The 20,240-nt window shown below is 43.2% G+C and overlaps 1 protein-coding gene across 2 annotated transcripts in view; it reads left to right on the top strand.

The window, feature by feature from the left end:
• Window positions 1-20,240, top strand: part of Oatp74d (Organic anion transporting polypeptide 74D) — an 87,168-nt gene that overhangs the window by 43,890 nt on the left and 23,038 nt on the right. For both annotated transcript variants that reach the window (XR_013009291.1, XM_076427560.1), the window contains exons 2-4: window positions 17,554-18,115; window positions 19,015-19,397; window positions 19,950-20,167. Coding sequence is in view for 1 of the 2 variants with exons in the window: in XM_076427560.1 (XP_076283675.1) it covers window positions 17,798-18,115; window positions 19,015-19,397; window positions 19,950-20,167 (919 nt within the window). In the remaining variant the exon portion in view is untranslated. The remainder of the gene's footprint in view (window positions 1-17,553; window positions 18,116-19,014; window positions 19,398-19,949; window positions 20,168-20,240) is intronic.

Raw genomic sequence — 20,240 nt, 5'->3', positions numbered from 1 at the left:
CGGCTGGACCGATTTGGCTAATTCTTTTTTTTAAATGTTCGTATTAGTCCGAACTAGGTTATAGGATAAGAAAAATTGGAAAAGTATCACGGAAAAACGGAAAATTTGGGAAAAAGTAAAAGAGTGCTTTTAGAATCATAATTCAATACAACAAAAAAACGAACGTCGTAGCTTTTAATCAATATTTCAATAGAAATTTACATTATCGACGTCTGTTTGCATTATCGACATTATAAACATTCGTTAGTACCACTAACCCTCTCGTTATTTAAATAAAAATAAATTTTTAAAGAGTACCACCTCTGGAACTGATAAGTTTAAGCAATCAGATAAGTTTCAGCGTATAGGAAAACCGATACGTATGACACGAGACAAGTTAATATCAACGTCGTAATGAAACGCTAAAGATTATTATTACCTTCGACCATCTGCACTTCTTGCATCCCATATTATCTTCGATGCGTTCTATAAACAATGTCTCCGCATATCGTACCCATCACAATGATCTCATTTGCATCTGCAGATGGCTTCCACTGCACACTTGCCAATTGACACATATTTAAAACAATTACAAACTTGTATAAATAAGCTTGGGAGCTCATTTCGCGACTACTTCTCCAAACCAACTTAATTCCCTAACCTTCAAACTCGAAATACAATCTCTAATTGCGACAACTGAAACTTTGTAGATGCAAATAGAAGAAGAATCAACTCGATCCAAAAACGAACGACGTAAAAATGTAGAAACAAACAGTTTCTCGGATAAAAGATCACAAGTGCTTTTTCTCTAAATAAAACATAAGATTCTTATCGAAATAAAACGATGCAAAAGAATCGGGTACCCGAAATTTTCGGGTTAAAACTTGTGTTCCCACGCCAGGGTTGTGCTAATTCTAAAGCTTATTGATTCCAGTAAGCACCACTGCAATATCAACATACTCTTTAAATGAATGACAAATTTCTCGATTATACTACGTTAAAAATTGATCATTTTAGTAGTCGAGTCCTCCAAGTAGATCGGAAACTAATGAAAAACCGTTTAGTCGTGCGGTTACAAATGTTTGGGATGTTCAAACTTGATTCCGTCCGACTTCGGGTATAGCTGAACATTGCAAACTTTCGGGATCCCGGTCGGACTCGAAGCAGATGTCCCCATTACTAATTCATTTATCGATCGGAGCGATCCTAACGCATTTCCTCGTTTTCATGTTGCAGGTGAGTCGAGCATCATCCACGGTGAGTCACTGGAGAGCCGCAGCGAGACACGGTACGGCAGGACTTGTTCATGGTTTAAAAATAAGAACCCGAGGAGGTCGATAACGTCGCAGGATGCTTGCCACTGCACCGAACGATCATCCGCGAACGTCACCGACGCACGGTCTATCAATTACTTTTACTTTTAAACCGGCTGAAAGTCGCCGTGACACAGATCGGCCGGCCCGTTCTCGAACGAAACGAAACGAAACGAAACGATACGCCGCGACTCGAAGCGACACAACGCGGAGCGAGGCGATGCATACACACACACACATCCGTTACATAGAAATACATACAGTATACAGAGATCTCTCACACCTACGCCTACGTCAGCCTCGACATCTGGGACAGGCCGCGCAGCTGCGAACCTGTCGCGCTGCAACTGCAACACCACGACCGAGGTCATCCGGCCAGTTTCGTCCCTTTTTTTTTCTCTCTCTCTCTCTCTCTCTCTCTCTCTCTTTCTCCGGCCGTGCACAGTGCACAGCTCTCGTTCCGGCTTTTTCACTTTCTTTCGTTCTCCCTGGCGCGATCCAACGGTCGCGCTCGATCGCCGAGACGAGCCTGAATTTTTCCCTTCGACGATGCTCGTCGCGTCCACCGGCTGATTTATCGTTGACACCGTTACTCCAGCAGTTCGAGCGAGGATGAACGCGACCCGACCCGTTGTCGGACCCGTTCCGTATCCACGCCAAGAAAAAAGGGTTACAGACCCTGTCGGAGCGTCTTGAATCCTGAAAAGAACGCACCGGAGCAGAGGCAGTTAGCGCATTGTTTCCAAACCTTCTCGAGTCGCGACCCCTTTTTATAGCGGAGCAGCTTACCTCCTACTCCTCATCCTCTCTCCTCCTCCTCCCACCCCGTCGTCTGCTGTGCTTTTGCAACGTGTTCGAAACGACGATTTTCTTCTTAAACACTGCAATCGATCTTGGAAAAATCACGACTGAAGTCACTCAAATGGTTTATGCCGTTTGTGATTAATGCTGAACCAGAGTTGGGCATTAATCTGTTCGCGCTACCACCGTCACAAATATATGTGGCATCCATAATCTGACAGTTCACTTAAAAACAGTAAAATTAATTTTATGCACTTCGTTGTTTACAGTCATAGTAGAATGCATAATCTTCAGAGAATTGTGACTTTCTGTGAGTTTCTTCTGCTAAACTGTTTTAATCATTCAAAATATTGGGTACGTTGTACATAGCTCCTCAACTATTGATTCTAGAGGATCGAAACTTCCTCTACAAATCTACTGCATTACATACCAAATACATCATAATTCGTAGGAGAAAGGTACTAATTTTGAGTCCGGTAAAGTAAAGTTTAACCATTAAAACGTGTTTATCCCCAAAAATGTCGTAGAAGAGGAGAGAAAATTTATATTTTTTGTATGGCTACATTTATTTTAACGCTTAGTTATTGATCACAAACGAATCAAAGTCTATTTGATTTTGAAAGAAAGGCGTACCATTCATATTTATTAGGCTTCGTCTAGAATTTAGAATCTTCATGATGAGCGGGACTCGTTAAAATACGGCAAGGGGTTGACAATAATTAGGAATAGACTGTCGATCTTTTTACAAAATAAAAATTGTCTGCATCAATTGCAAGATCTTCTCAAAAGCATCCCCAAACACTGTTGATGTTTCTTCTGTTTTATATTGCACGCGTACCCAATTTTTTTCGTAGATGCATAAAATCCACAGTCCAGCGATAAGCTCCAGAAAAATGTGAAGCTCAGAAAAATCTTTTCTCCCGTTCGTCCGCAAGAAAACACCGTAAGTCCTTTCTTCTGCGACGCGGGTTCTGCGCGGCTAGCAGTTCGAAAGACCTCGAATTGCAGGCTTCCGAATTGCTCGAGCATTCCTGCGGATTTCAAGGACTCCGATGCACGGTGAATGCGATCCGGCGATATCCACCGGTATCGCGAATATTTTTCAAACGGCGCATAGTGGTCTATTCCAAGCGAATAGGTGGAATTAATCCGAACATTTTCATTATCATGGAATGATTTAATATTTGGTATAACGATAAGTGAGAAGCCAATTCATGGTCCTTGACCATGTAACGTTTTAGGACAATTGACAAATAAACCGTTAAGAGTCGTTGCGCTCTTTCAAGGGCGATTCTCGCAGAAGCCACGCGAAGGGAAGATCCCGCGAGAGAGAGAATCGCGGGTTGAGAAACGATCTCGAAAACGCGGTGTCTCGATCGTATCCCGAGCCCGTCCAGTTTCCGCGGATTCCAGGAATATTTCCGGACGGTAGGAACGACCATCCGAACGATTCATTTCGCCGCGGCTCTATACCCTTATGGGTATGCGCGCGGCGCGCAGAAGAATTCGCGGGGAATGAGATTTCCGCGAAATCATTAAGGGTGCCGCCGGTAGGCTTCGCGCAGCAGAGTTCTGGCTACATAGATGCTGAACGCTTGAAATAAATGCGTGCATAAAACTTTGCGAGCAAGCAACAGCTGCGTGCGCGCAAACCGCACCGCACCGCGAGAGTTCCGTGGGCTGGCTAGAGATGGGATCGAGTCGCGAGTGTTCGATTAGGCCAGCGGACGGTAAACTCATTACAATATACATAATTGGCAATGCTTAGACCGGTCACAGCTCTAATTAATAATTTTTAAAAATATACCTATGATGTGTGATGATGATTGGAGACAAAAGGTTTTGAATAATTTTGGCTGGCTTCATGAGGGTTAGATTGCGAAAATGGGTGACGGATAAGGTTTATAAGGGAAGATTTTTTTATCTAGTCGCCGTGAAGAGTTCCATTCAGCCGTGCAGTGGAGGGTTAATCGATCACAAAAGTTTCCAGTTAGAACGCATTCTCGGCTACATTGTTCGCGAACAATTACGGGCTTGATCCCATCTCTAGCGTCGGCACACCTGTGCGCCGTCGTGTTCACTTGACTCGCATAATCCGACCGGCTATAATGCACTCGCAACCAGTTCACCGTGTTCTTCGACCGATCGGAAAAGTATAAAAGGGCTGGGAAAGCAAGCAAGTACCTTACACCACGCGTTCTGAACGAAGCGTGTGGGCTTCGTGGAGTGTTTTCGGTGGAAACGGAAACACAAACCTGTCTGCCCCGGCGCGGCGCGGCGCGGCGCGCGCTCGAAGCGCGAACAAACGAAGACCGATCGCGGTGGTACCGGGTTCGGAGGCAATTAGGCGAACCTTCGAATCGGCGAGCTCGTATCGCTCTGGCACTCGGGTTCGTCGCGTAACGAGCATGCTCTCGTTCGAATGCTTGTTGCACGGTTGAATGCCGGCAAATTGAAACACACGTGGCCGGCCACGCGACTCACGAGAGCAGACACCAGAAGCGGGAGAACCTGAACTCTCCATGATCGATCGTTGCCCGATACTTTTCCTCCCACCCCAACACTCGTCCCTCGAAGATTCCAACGCCGCTGTAATACCCGACGGAGTTCGCGAGAATTTTCTTGTTCTTTTCAATTAACCTCTTGCACCATATCATCGAGTCACGATGAAGTTCTCGAATAGAATCTACTAAATACAGTCGCCGCGGATAGTATGTTCACACGTCTCGAAAATCCATATTTTCTATTTTAAATCAATAATTTCGGAATTAATCGAAAATATATGTTATGTATGTTATTTAATATACATAGTACAAACTAGTATGAAGAGTTTGAACAGAGTCTAATGAATATAAATATGTTATTAATTACCTTTAAACCGAAATATAATTTTATATTGGTTCTGTTAATGTACTGCTATTGCAGAACATATAGGCATAAAATCGATATAAATTTTCCCCTTTTTCAGGAAATTACGAACTACGAAAAAGTTCTAATCTCTGAAACCGTAAAATAAATCGTGCAAGGGGTTAAATATAAGTAAAATAGTACACGTGTATTTAAATATACGTGAAATAGTAGCCGTGTATTTAAATATGTATACGTGAAGTATCTCTAGTTTCAACCAACTGTCCCCCATCTTTCGGAACATCGAATATTCGAAATTCTTATTTCTAATGTTCGTGACTGATTGCATTCGTTAGTCGAACAGTCTCGGAACAGGTGCCCGTAGCAACAGCGCCAGTGAGGAATAAAAGTGGCATAATTCGAGATATGAAGGGTTAACCGAAAACACAGAGACACGCGCACGCGAACTTGCTACCGGTGGTGAATCGATTGTGGTGCAAGGGTTGATCGCGTGTGGTCCGGTTTTCGATGTTCGTGCCTGCCTTCGCGCGGAACTTGAATTCCTTGGATGGTGATTCCAACAGCTCTCTGTTCTCGAACATGGTTTTTTCCCTGTTCGATGATACAAAATCATTCGAGCAGCAGACATTCTGCTGCTACTCTCTGTATCCTTCTCTCTCTCTTTCTTTCTTTCTTTCGATTAGGTCGGGCGATAATTTCCGCAAAAAATTCTCTGTAAAGAAGAACCTGTCAACTGCTTCTATTCCACTCGAATCGATATCGAAGCTCGGATACCGGTGCTCGTACCTCGAACCACCGCGATACGCGGCCGTGGCTAGCGTGTTATTTGCCAAAAAAGATACCGCCGATAGCGCTGCCGAGTATGATTGTCAGTAATTTGCGGCGAGGGGCCACACAGCGGTCGTGAATACAATCTATTATTACATCGAGCTGTGTCCACCATAATGCGCTGCGGTTCGACGTTGGCGCTTACCTATGGCCATCATGGCGCACCGCTACTACTAGCGATGTAATGTAGTTTCAAGGTTTCCTTCTACAAGGCGGTCGAAGTAAATCCGGAATTGTTTTCGCCCAGTCCCGCAAATAAGATGTAGGCAAGGAAAATATAAAGAACGCTATTGTTGATAAGGTAACTCGCTATAATAAGTAACGAATCGGTGAACAATTGAACAAATGTCAGCTATGACTTCGACTAAACCGTGACTACGACTACGGAGCAGCAACTGTACTCGAATCGGACCAATATTTGTTTCTTCCTTTGCACTCCGAATTACTTTTCAATTTTATTGCCAACAACTCCTGACTATTTTAAGTGTTTCATTTGAAATTGACTTCAAAGCACAGTTCCTTGGCTGCTACTTACGAGTATTAATACATTATTTTCACCACATTAAACTTATCAACGAAGAATATAAATTTATATTTAGCTCCTGCGTATTGCAATCGATGCACAAACTTTTTATTTTGCACGAACATCCGGAGTCTAGTTATTATATTATTTTGACGTTCTGTTAAACATAGCATATTTTCGTTAACCTGAACCTAAATAAATCAATATTGGTTAAATGATAGTGTTGTATTTCATTGACAGATAAAATATTTCATTAAACTTTTAATTATACTAGTAAATTTTATTCTTTAGTAAAAATATTTTCATTTTAAGAGGTTAGAATTTTAAAATATAATAAGACTACGTAATTTTATATGTTTCTTCAACATCTGCCTTACCAAATCGGAAACATCAGCGAGATGCTGATTCGACTCGAGCATATCCGGGCTGAAGCCGCAAGTTCGACCCTACGTAAATAGAGTTGGCGATCAAGAGAACCGTGTAAGAGTAAAAGGCTGCGATTAATTATGTTAGCCATGGAAACTTTCAAGGTCTATCTAGATAGATACGCTATCGATCGGATCGATCGGATCTGTTCGGAGTCGGATATGCGAGTCTCTAAAACACGTTCGAGCCAGGTTCGTGACGCACGGTCGCGTTAATTGTTTGAACCGGTCTCACTTGGATGGGAAGGGGCGTGGTTATATGGTGGCGGTCTCCGCAAAGATTGGATTATGTCTCGTTGCAGCGATTAACCGCTTAATCGGGTCTGATGTCATTTCAGGAACGATGTTTATTGTTGCGAGTAATTGGGCTTGATCTTTATTCGACGGCCTGGATTTTCCTAATTAATCCACTACGGTTACGATAATTGCTTATAATGTGTCCCCTCTTCGTCGCCGGTGTAGCTACGTTTGAACCGGACCATTTTCGCGTGGGCCTTATCCCGGCCGTGTAGTAGTTGTGAAGTTCCGCCTATTTACCACTGCGCACCGGGGTCATTTCCCCTTGCGGGGGACATTCAGCCGCACAACTAGATTTGACAAGCTTGTACGTTATATTTCTATGCAAGCTAATTGATGTATTTAAAAAAAGAACTGATGCAGTCGAGATGAAAAATTAGGATAACAGTGAGCAAATTCACACCAGATTGAAAGATCACCATCGTGATCGTGATTCTGCGATCACGGTGATCGTTGCATTGTGATGTTCATGATCATTGATCGTGAACATGCATGTGTCACAATGTCACGTGACTTATTCCGGTACTGGCAGAGAGAGAGAGAGAGAGTAACTTTTTCCCCTGAATTCGTGCTCCCTCCCCTCATTCGACGACTCTGGTCTTATCGGTTTCGATTGAATCCCGAAGCCGATCGGCGACGAAACCACTCGCCATTATCGGTTCCACGGTAGAAAAGAAGCAACGGCTCCGAGCGCGATTTCGATCGTCGTTCCCGAGATAAATTACTTAGACCGGATAACCGCTCAATCAACTTTTACGACTCGCGAGAACACACCGATACGCGCATGCAACATAGCTTCGTATCTTGTACTCGGTACATAAATCATCCCACTGAACCGCTCGTAGATACTGCCGCCGTAGTCGTCCGATATCGCTGCAGCCTTGTAGCTTCGCCGTTTGCAGCTTCGACGGAAAATTATTTAGCCGGTTGTTAATAAGCCTGAAATCGCACGGCGCTTCTTTTAACCGTCGTCGTTCGACAAGCGAACCGATGCGTGCGTCGTTCGCAGTACATTTAAAAAATACCGGCTCGGGAGATCGCGAGCAGATTCGCACGGTTGGTTTTTCCTTTTTCGATTCCTGTCGTAGGCACACGAGTCCAGGTCGGGTTTGTAACATGTCATTTGCGATTTTTCAAATTAAAAAGAAATTATATTATTTTCACGTAGAGGTAGTTTATTATTTTATATTTGGTAAAATGGTTAAACAACTCATCGTTTCATTGATATTTCTCGAAAATATCGTTAGCTCTTGTACCATATCTATCTGACATGAATACTTCAGTATTTTTCGCATTTAATACACGCTCAAATTATTCTTTCAACATATTCACAATGTTGATCGGTTATTCTCAATGTCTGGAAAAACTTGAAATGGTTTCGTTGTGTTCTGGTCGCTCTCGTTTACGTTTCGATGCAAAGGCTTTAAATTGTATGTGTCCATTTTTGTCATAAATGCATAAAATCCGCAGTCACAATTGATTACAAATGAATCAAATTTAATTTCACTTAGAAAGAAAGGCGTGTAACATTCATATTTGTTAGACTTTGTTAAAAATCTTAAAATACGGCAAGGGGTTTAAAAAGTAAATCATACAAAAATTGTTGGTACTTGACTTAATATTTGGGTTAATCGGGCAGGCCTCCGAACAGCGTTAGCCCAGGGTCGAGAAATGAACGATCCGCCGCTGGTCTGGAAGTACCGATTCCGACAGGTGGACTGCAATTTCAAGAACAGACCGAGATTCGATTCGTTCGTATTCGCTGCCTAGGCTACTTCGTACAATGTTAACGAGATCTACCGGGGGAGCCGTCGATCCAAAGGCCGCGCAAAAAGCGCGCACCCTTGAGCCTTTATTACCTGTAATTTCCGACGAAGTTTATTGCCGCCATGAATATACCGACTGTCATTAATATCGCGACGTTTATCTATCATTACCAGGTGTATCGGTTTGGCGGTTTATTAACAGTCGCGCGATCGTATAAATTTCGAAGATCGACGCCGAGAGTAATGGAGGTGCGTGGAACGCCGCGTGTTGGAGCTGATCGATGCGAAAGGGTGAGGGAGAGGGGGAGAGAGAGAGAACTGGCCAGAAAAATGGAAAGTGTTCGGAAGCAGCATTTATCATGCGACGAATTATGCCAGCGACCTGCAAAAAGGTAACGGGGACGGGCACGGGTCGGAACTTTCGTCGACGGCCTTTCTCGTTCTCCCTGCTCTGCTCTAATGACACGATTTTCATGTTCTAGTTTCCATTAAACTCTTGCTTTCCTTCGGCTGGAGGAGATATCGCGGCAAACTCATGTTTCACTCTTGGTTTCGTTCGGCTTCTTTCCTTTGGCTCCCGTGAAACTTTCCTTGTCCGCGAGGATGTTTCCGACAGAGGGAAGGGGCAAACGTGGCTCGCCAGTTTCATATTTCTTCCGAAAATCTGATTCATAACTTAACTCTGAATTACTTATTTATTGAGCCAGCGGCAGTCTTGTTCTAGACAACGCTCTAAACACTATTAAAAAAGTATTTATGTTAATATAAGTAACAATAATTTCTTTAAAATATTCACGTGCGTAAGGTATCATGGTTTCCTTCATAATGTCCAGATATTGAAACCTTTCCATAATGCCAAACAATTGCCTGTCAAACAATTATTCCATTTAGTCGAAGATCGATCTTAACGAATTCGAAAGATCGCGTAGATCGTTCGCGGCCCCTCTTTCATCCTCACCTTTTTCCCTCTTGCTTTCCAGAACGAGACCGGAGTCGAGATTCCGGCTATTGTTTACGACGGCACAGGAATTACAATACTTTCGCCACTTTCGATTTTCACGAGAATCCCGGTTCGACGGAAACGACTTTCATCCTCGCTCGATTACAGACCCTCTTTCCTGCGGAGAGCTATAATTTCGTTGTCTTTTTTTTATCTTACACTTGGAACTCGCGTTTAAATCCCACGCGAATGGGCGTACCTTATGCATTCATACCGTTTCGGTAAAGTGTGACTGTTCGAGGGCCATTCAAATTTTTGTTACACCCATACAGTGAACTCTTCGACTAGCGATGACGAGTTAATTCGTCATTTGAGTTCGCATATTGATATCCAAAATATTACATATTTAACCTCCTCCTTCTTCAAAGTCGGTTAAAAATATTTAGAATTATAGGGAATGGAAATATTCTCGGTCGGAAGAAATGTATAATTTTCAAGTTAAAATTGCTCCGAGTGGTAATGTTAATTCAACATTGAATGTTCCGTTTCACCAGCGTGAAGATGTTAACAGAGCAGAGACATTTTCTCCCGATTTCAATTTCGCAATTGATCGCAAACCCAAAATTCCACGAATTTGCAAATACTCGGATGACAAGTGATAGCGTTGATCTTGCGAAGTGGGATTTTTCATTTTCGTTCATGTTGTTTTAAAGGAGCATGCGTGCAGTCCTGGAAAAGAAGAAGCGGGCGCGATGATTAACGATCTGGCGTAAGAGTTTTAGATGACTCCTCGATCCCATTACTCCTCGACGGCAATCAGCATGCCGATAATAAGGAGTACGCGAGCGTATCGTATCGCAGCCCATTAGAATCGTTTCTCGGCTATTCTAGCCGGTTCTTAACACCGTTTATTATTTATTGTTCCGCAAAAGTGGCTCGAATTATTCGTCGAGCGTCGCTCGACAGCGCCGCGCCGCTCCGCTCTCCGCGCACATGTAAGCGTATCACCGTAAACCAGATTCAAGATCAGGTTCAACGAGTTTGCTGGTAACATCAAAGTGGCGTATAAATCTTGCTGCTTTCCACTTACTTTCTTGGGGGCATTTGCAAAGATCCGCGGCGACACGCGCGCATCCCGCGGCGCAGCGCGGCGATCGAAAGCGAATCCGCGCTTCGAGCGGGAAACACGAAACGCCACGCGAATCGATCCTTTCGCCGCCCTCTAACACTAGGTTTATGAACATTTTCGTATACCTATCTTTACGGACACCTGTCACATTGACGGGTAGAGGAAACCACGGTAGACAGGCATAGTTGAATTGTTTATTTAAATCTCTTTAATAAAATATAACGTTAATTCATCGCTTTGTGATTAATTGAAAAAGGAATGCTCGAGAACTGATTTGTTGTACACCTTCAATGAATTAAATTTCATTACACGTTAAGAATACAATTTTTATTTGGCTCCTGTGTCGTGCAATCAATGGGAACATTTTTTATTTTGCATAAAGATCCGCAGTCCAATGATTACATTACTATTATTTTAACCCTTTGCATTCGAAGCAATTTGAACTCCAAAATCAAGATATTTGTTTCAACCCAGATCATTTTTGTTCCATGTAATCTTTTTTACATTGTGCACATGAAATTGAACCTGTTTTCTTATATAACAGTTGAGCTTTTTACAATTCATAGAATACAGACAAATTGGAGAATGTTAAAACTGTTTTGAATAAATGGTATGGACAATTTTTAGTGGCGCCTCAGACTCGCCACTCGAGTGCAAACGGTTAACACTAAACTTATCATCACCGGTCAGAATGACCGGTTCCAGATATTTTATTTTACGATTATTGATATATAATCGAAATAATTTCATACGAAATGATTGTATAGATACCTTTAGTGGAGCACATATTATAATAAGAGCTGCACAAAGTCTAAATAAAATCAATCTTGTCATTTTTATAAGTGAACATGTGCCAGTTGCTTTTAAGGCTCGGTAGGTTCAGTGTTAAATGACATTCATCACTACGTTAATACCTTTCATTCGTATTATTAATAATAGTAATAATTTATTTTTATAAAATCAGTTTCCATCAATCACATTTATTCCTTCCTCCCGAGAATTGAACTGCTGGCTTCTGAGCTGATGTAAATTTATCCGTGCACTACTGTAGCGGGTGCCGATCGTCTCGTTGCGATCCGATCTCTTTGCATCGGCATGCCCGAGGAGACGCGATGCACGAGCGACTGTAACACGGACGAGTCTAGTATTCGTGTCTGTACATTACACGTACGTGTGTATATGTATACAATATACGTGCACGAAAACAGCGGCGTTTATCAAGTTCCAGCAGCGTTACGGCGGAGAGACTTGGTCTAGGTCGCCTTTCACTGTCCTACTGACGTCTCGTGGTTAGTTGGTTAGTTGCTCTATTCTACTACGGCTACAGCTCAATGCCAGCCGTGCAATCGCGTCGTCGTACAGAGCGGCTCAAAAGAAACCGCCGCGCCGCACATTACTCCGAAAAATATGAACCAGCTGGGCAGAACTAATCGGTACGTTCCTCGACTTCAGAATGTGTGCTAATTGAAATACGTTGCAATTGAATTACGTAATCGAATTACATTGCCTTTGAATTATGTGGTAATTGAATTATATTGTAGTTGCGTTACATAATTCAAACCATTCAATTAATTCTATTGCTAATTACGCTGATCGCGAGTGTAATTGAGTTACATCGTGATTGAAATTCAATGTATGTACTTGGAATATTTGTGTTTCAATGCAATTGTAATAGTGGACATTCTTACCTTAGTTATGTAATTTCAACACGATCTATAACTGCATAAAGTCCTCTACTTTGGGTGGGAAGCAGGTGTAACGTAAAAATTGATTTCATCCCTTAACGACTTTGTTATATTAAAAGCAACAATACAACATTCTTGAACCTTTCAAATCTTTTACTGTTCCATATTTCCCCCAACCAATTTCTTCATAAATGTATAAAAACCCGCTCGCAAACGTCACTATAAAGAAGATATTGCACGTCGATTTCGTATTTACACAACAATCGTAAGCACAAATATGGCGTGCCGCCTGTAGGAAAAAAGCCGGGAGGCGTTTCGTTTTCGAGATTACGGTTGGCAACGTACCGTAAGGTGGCTGCCGATAGAAAACGAAAGAAATGGCAGAGACAAGAGAGGGACGAGCTTTCGAGAGTCGGAGAGAAGTACGCACGTGGGCTCCCGGCAACAACTGTTACGAGATATTTGAGTCCCCATTCAAGCCTACGGCAACATACCACGACAATTTATTACCGGAAATTTCTTTTCTCGTTGCATCATAGCTGGTCCCACGGAGCGGTCTTACGGGATCGCCGTACGAAATGATAATGCACGCGGAATTTCTAATTGGCCGCGCGAGAAATCGGCCGCCGATTTATGCCTCGCACGGTATTTTTCAGCAAACACTTCGTACGAATGTTTCTTAACGTTGGTTACATTGTTGTAACACCGCATTCGGCATCGTTACCGTCGCGCGTCGGGCCTCGTCGAAGCGTGCGATTTTCGAGCGAGCTGAACGCGTTTCGCGAGGCTCGCACGTGGAACGAATGCCATCTTCCACAGCTATCGTATCTGCTCGTTCTGCGTTTTCTCTAAACACACACGCTACACTTCCTCGAACGCCGCAAACATGGACGACAGAGTGTCTTTCCACTTTTATAACAAAAACAACTGAAAACGAATCCTGCGTTCTTCTCCTTTTTTTATAAATACTGATCGGAACAACTTACCTCGAGAACTTTCGCCCCGGGGTCTTCCCTACTCGTATTCCTAGCCTCTTCTGTAATCAGCAGAAGTTTAGGAAAAGTTTCGTGGCACGGTTCTTCGGGCCACGATTAAACGCTCGATTTCGGGAGGGGATTCATGACGGTGGCGATCGACGGGATCGTGTAGATCGAGGGACCGCACGAAGATTTTCACTTTGGCAGCCGCGTTTGTCCGGAAAGGATTTACGATCGGTAAAAAGGTGATCGCTCGGTGAGCAGCGACTCGATGAGACGTTTCGCCATCGAAACCGTGCTCGCCGGAGCTCGACGCGCGCTCTTCTCCCCGGGCCCTTTCGATTTCATTCCGATTACAGCCTCGATACGTGTGCTGTGTGTCGACATTGCCCTCCTTAACCGGCGAAAGTTCCCAGCTAATTGAACTTCTTAATCTCCGATTCGTTCTCGCCGGAGATTGCCGACGGGGAATTTCGTTATTCCCGGGGCTGGCGTTGCTGGCTATTATTCAACTTGTTCGCCACGGACGAGTATACTCGTCGCTCGTATTCACCTTTATCCTCGGGGGCCGGTTTCTAGTTTTCTTCTTATTCACTTACACGTGTTGGCATTCTTACGTTCATCCAAACCCGGCGTTCAATTTCATTAGAATTACTGTGTTTTTCAGGTTTATGAATGACTTTATGGCGTATAGTTCTTACTGTCTAACATTCCTATGTTCTTCCTGCGCTTGCAGTAGAACTCCATTTATATGAACCTGTCGGGAGACAAGTTGGTTCACATAATCAGATGGTTTATACAGTAATATTTTCAACAATCATATTCATGGTTTCGATCGAATACTTTTGGTCAAGGGCAGTAGTAACTATTGGTGGAACTCGTACGGGGACGTGATCGAAAAGTCGTCTAGTGTGCCTGTGAATCGGTGTTCAGCAGCGTTGTAAATAACGTCGACGGAAAATTTTCTCTTTCGCCGAGAATCTCCGAATTAATTTGCTCCGACGACGTAAGCGCGGCTGTGCACGTGTACGTACGTGTATGTATCGATTCGAAGGAGGTCGTGTTTCGTAGATGCGCGCGGAATACGCGCGATGTATGCGCCTCACGATGTTAATCATTTACGGGTCAATGGCGTACCGAAAACGACACCGCGCCGTCAACACGTTCGTATTCTTAGGCACCGTGTTGTTTCACAGGTCGGCCACTGCGGACAATCAATTAACTTCCGCGTAATGTCCGAATGAAATTTATATTACGCGGCGACCTTTTCGCTCATCTTTTTCATGGTAGACAGAACGAACGCCACGAGGGGCAGCGTCCTTCTCGAAGTTCGTTTCCGAACTCGCAAAGTTTAATGATCCGTGGTCGTCGGAATGAATTTCAGAAGATTGCATCAGCGCTGCCAGAGTAAACACACGATCAACACTTGCTAATGAGTTCATATAATTTCTTCGGCTAACAAGGAAACATACTCGGGCCCGTACACAAATTTACACGGGGATTGTTCTCGGAAAGATGCGTCGACGCGCGTTCACCTTTCCAACGGTGCACAGTTTAGGATTTGCCTCGAAAACTTGGTCAGAAAATACGATTTTTCTAATTTTTAACCTGATATATTAGGTACAAATATGTTCGGTGCCTTTTACATACATATTCAATTGTGATTGCATTTCAAATTAAAATTTTCTCCCGCCGCTTTGGTGTTTTAAAGCGTCAACTTACCCTACTAAACGCACTACATAAATTTACGCTAATTGGTACATAACCTCAAAAAACAATATTCTGCACCATGGCGTTTAAGAAACAGCACATTCGACACTGTATTCTTTTTGCGTTTGAGTCAAAGAAAAATGTTGCTGAGGCTACGAAAATTGTATTTATTAGAGTGTGTTCAAAATCTTCAACACGAGGCAATGGGTTAATACTCTCGATACATCATGTACAGCAAGATTTATTGTAAAAATCAAATAGTTCTATTATCCGAATACTCACACGTGTTCTACCGATGAACGCTCTATAAATTGCGTCGCGTTTGGTGTCGTTTCAATAAGAAAGAGATTTCATGAGAGCATAATTGCGAACAAAAAGAGGTTCTGCCAGCGACCATTCATGCGAGGTGACTTCTTTCTAACAGCACACGGTGCAGGAACTTTCCGATCACCCGTTACGTGGTCGCAGCACGTGGAGGCGCGTTCTAGTCTGCAGACTCCTACTCACTGTCAGTGAAAACCGCATCGGTAGGATAGTCGGTGCAATGGAACGTGAGGGAAATGAGGAAAGTCGGGCACCGATGAAAGTGAGAGGATGCCAAGCTACAGGCTGTTTCAGTCGAACCGTTTCCTTTCTGTCAATCACGTAGGGAGAGAAAGGCGATGGCGATCGACCGTGATCGATTCGCTTTCTGTTTCTCATCCGATACGTTTCTACGAAGACCTACTATGAAATCCTCGCGCGTTGCTTTTGAAAAATGCCGAACATCCCGGGAGTACTCCGCCATTTCGTCGTGTGGAGTTTATGAGTTTACGACGATAAAGTTAGCGACCCCGTCACCGGTACAATTGTTTCCGTACCTCATTGTTGAATGTCTCTTCTATCCTGCGTTCCGCAAAAAGTTATTCAAAAGGACCTCATGACGTCACGTGCCGAGAATTTCCCCAACGGCGTATCAATAGGCTACTTAGCGACGTCACGATCCGTACTGTAAGCTCGTGATTAGTGATGGCGTGCGAACTCAATAACCGTGATTTATCGGTAATTAGTAATTACTAGACTGCGGATGTTTATGCAATTTTCACTTTTTTGTAGACAAATTTTAAGAGAATGGTACTAAATACAATTCTATTTTCATTGGTACTAGCAGTTGTAGATCCATAATAAATAAAAATCGTACTAAATTCTGTTCAATTTAATAATCTAGCATTTTTTAAAAATTTTCACCTCGGGATTCGCTCCTCCATGTACAACATTTTTAGAACACCCTGTATACGTTATGGGAAAATTTTTGTCATCTCAACTTGACTTATGAAGGAATTATTTTGGAGATATAGAATATTTACTTTGAATCTTCAGTGTTATTTCTATTTCGAAACTTTGCATTCAATGTGCCACGTCTTCCCGACCTCCGATTGATCTAATATTTTAGATATATTATTTTTTCACGAAATAGAACAATTTTAGAGGGATGCATAGATGAAAAATAAGGTCCTTCCTATAATGTACATAGAAGTTCGTCGAATCGCGTTCACCTCGTCGCGTCGTCGGCAATCCATTTTAGAATTTCGCGAATTGTTGGTGTTTTCGGAGGTGTGGCACGGCTTGTCCTGGAGGTCGTGGAAGAGGTCTATTCGGCCGTGGAACAAAGCCAATCACGATTTCGGGGAAACACGGCAGACGACTCGAGAGACCGCCGTTATAAATAATGCCGTGACGCACATTCGTTGGACATTTTAAAAACACAAAGCGTATCTCGAAGCCGCCTCTCCGTGAACGAATGATGGATCACGACCGGGATTTTAACGATTTATTTCGGGACACGTTCCGCTCGATTATTGCAGCGAAATTCATAGCGATATCGCGGTCGAGGGACAACAGATGTCGAGATAAGAGCGACGCGAGTGGTATTGAGATTGATTCGCATTAAATCCTTGTAAAATACACTTGTTAATATAATTCTCATATGTAGTGTGTTTAACACCGATGATTCTTCATCGACATTTTTCATTATACCGAGTAGTCATTATACACAGTAGTGTATCCTTCGTATTTTTACGAAGTAATGTAAAACAGTCACTTTTACAACGACATAATTTCATTTCGGTTTGAAGAGAATTAATAACATGTACATATTCAAAAGATTCTGTTCGAAACTTTCATCACTGACTCGTTGTAGTGCAAGGGGTTAACGAATCAGCACGGCGACAACAAGCAGCCAAGAAATTAAAGAAAGAATAGTTTATATTACCGCGACAATACTATTACCACCCACCAGATGACTAAACAGATTGTTTTTCGCATGATTTCAGGCTAACCACTCGAAGGCAAGCCGCTTGAGCGACCGTTGAGGCTCTCCTACGAGGAAGAATCCCGATTGGAAGGTGTACCGGGTCGAGTGTGCTGTAAAGAACACTAGAGTATCGAGTCGAGAGCGAGAGAGAGAGAGAGAAAGAGAGAGAGAGGGAAAGAGAGAAGAGGAGAGAGGGAGAGAGAAAGAGAGCGGTAGCAATAAAGCTGGATAGAAAGAACGCTGGTTCAAATCTCCGAAGGATCATGGCGGGCGAGGACACGCAGATCCTGGCGAACGGGAACGTCGAGGCGCTCACTATAATCCCGCCGAAGATGGCGAACGGGAACGGTTTGATCTGCAGCAAGCAGCACAATAATAATGGCTCGATACCGAACGGGAAGCTGCACGAGATTGCCGGCACGGAAAATGGGAAGTTGATCATGTCCGACGAGAAATCGAGTAGCCTACACACGGAGTTCGACGAAGGGGACGTGTCTTGCGGCTGGGGCCCGTGCAGGCCGCACTGGCTTCAGTATTTCGCCACGAAGCAGGCCTTCCTGGTTACATTCTGCATCACCTGGGTTAGTATCCGATAGTTCCGTGAAACATCTCGTCAGGCCAGAGTCGTCAGATTAAAAGTCTCTTTATATTCGCCAGAACAAGCTATCGGACAAGGTATCTTCCAAATTTCTTCAGTTTCCAATATTTCTTTTCGAGACTGTCGGTCCATCTAGCTCGAGCGTGTTGACGGTTCCGTGCTGTGTGTGGCGTAAAAAAATGGTGTTGCCAGACGTCTGGCTGGCTAATATAAAGAGTCCTTATTTAACAATTGTTCAAACTAAAGAAATATTGTTATCGCGGGAACAGCAATTTGTGGATTGAACCATCTGATTAGAATATAATATTATTAACTAATACCGATTACTCGTTACATAGAAACAATATAATATTCATTTGCTAAATAAGAAGAGTGCGATCTTTGCATAACGTGATTTGCGTGCACGCCGATCACAAACTGGTTCTAAGCGCGTTTCGCTCAAGAATTTCCCATTTCCGTAACTCGTCAACTATCAACAATAACAAAACCGTTTCGAGTAAGTTGTAATTCCTTCTGACAAGATCGCGAATCGAATAGCTGCTATACATTTTCGTAGAAAATATAAAACAACAGATTGCATAATGCAAAGAAAGGAGGGTTTTATAGAATATAATTGTTTCAAGGAGAAACTTGTTCAAAATGCTTCAATAAATTTGTATTCTAAAATCGGATATTTCATGTGCAACAGTCTAGTATTACAAAAGGAACCAACTCCATTTTGGAGCGGTATTGGAACGAAATAAAAATGTTTTGGGTTCCGTTGAGATTCCTCTGGGTACGATTCGTGAGCACGCTTAACGCGAAAGTTTAGCGGACACCTGTTGGAGGACGGCAATCAAGCACGGCGCGATTGCTAGCGTTTTGTATCGGGTTCTTTTCCAGGTGCTCCAGGGCATGTACTACACGTACTTCGTCTCGGTGATCACGACGATCGAGAAGCTCTTCCAGATCCAGTCGAAGACCACCGGTATTATAATGTCGGCGACGGAGATCGGCCAGATCGGCTCCTCTCTTCTGCTGACGTACTACGGAGGCCAAGGTCACCGGCCCAAGTGGATCGCTTGGGGCATGATCCTGTTCGCGGTGAGCTCGTTCACCTGCTCGATGCCCCATTTCATCTTCGGCGAACAGCTGATCCATCAGAACGAGATGCTGGTGAGCGGTGTCGGACCGAGGGGCGAGGGCGGCGGCTCGAACAACACCGATCCGATACCCGCGAACCTCTGCAAGATGCCAGAACGGCCCGAGAACGTTACCCTCGAAGAGTAAGTATACATAAAGTGAACCACGAAAGTATTCGATCGCCCTTTACAACAGATACAACAGGTACAATTTTACAATTGTACCAAACGACCTGATTTTTTATAATCAATCACAAGCATTGGTTTACGAAATGATATGCAAAAAAGATTTTACAAAAATTATAATTTACAAGGTTACATGCAAAAATACAAAAGGTATTTTTTAAAACTGTTTTATTTAGGCCCTTAATGAAAATTTAAGATATATGTTTTGTAGATCTATGTTAGTTACACGCATCGAAAGATGTACGATTCTGTGGATTTTAAGCAGAAACTGGTCGAAAGTCGTGTTGAATCGAACCAGAAACAGATCAAAAGTTATCAATCTTGAATTTGTATTTAAAAATCGATTTTTTAAAAATTGGGAACCAGAACACCTCTTAATTTCTCATTTGTCACAAGAAATCTTGCGTCGAACAAGATTCGAATTAAGAAATAAATTAAAAAAAGAAGTTGTACGAAGAAAAATTGAGTTTCCACAGCCACGATGTGTAAAATGACGTTTCGCTGTCGAAGGTGGAGCTTGTCGACGTCCTCGCCGTCTTTTATCCGAAACTATTGCGAGGGCGACTTCAAGGAGGAGCAGCTGATACAAAGTAAAATCACCACGGTGGTCCTGGCGATTTTTTTCGTGTCGCTGTTGGGTGTCGGAATGGGCCAGACAGCGGTCTACACTCTTGGTATTCCTTATATCGACGATAACGTGGCCAGCAGAGAGAGTCCGCTGTATTTTGGTAAGTTTCCTCGAAAAGAAAGTTTTCGCCAGCGTGTTTGCCTTCGAATGTACTCCGCGTGTCTCACGAGAAG

The sequence above is a fragment of the Lasioglossum baleicum genome, chromosome 7, assembly GCF_051020765.1.
Source record: "Lasioglossum baleicum chromosome 7, iyLasBale1, whole genome shotgun sequence".
Lineage (NCBI taxonomy): Eukaryota > Metazoa > Arthropoda > Insecta > Hymenoptera > Halictidae > Lasioglossum > Lasioglossum baleicum.
The sequence above is the reverse complement of the archived record's forward strand: the minus strand, read 5'-3'. Positions and strand labels throughout refer to the sequence as shown.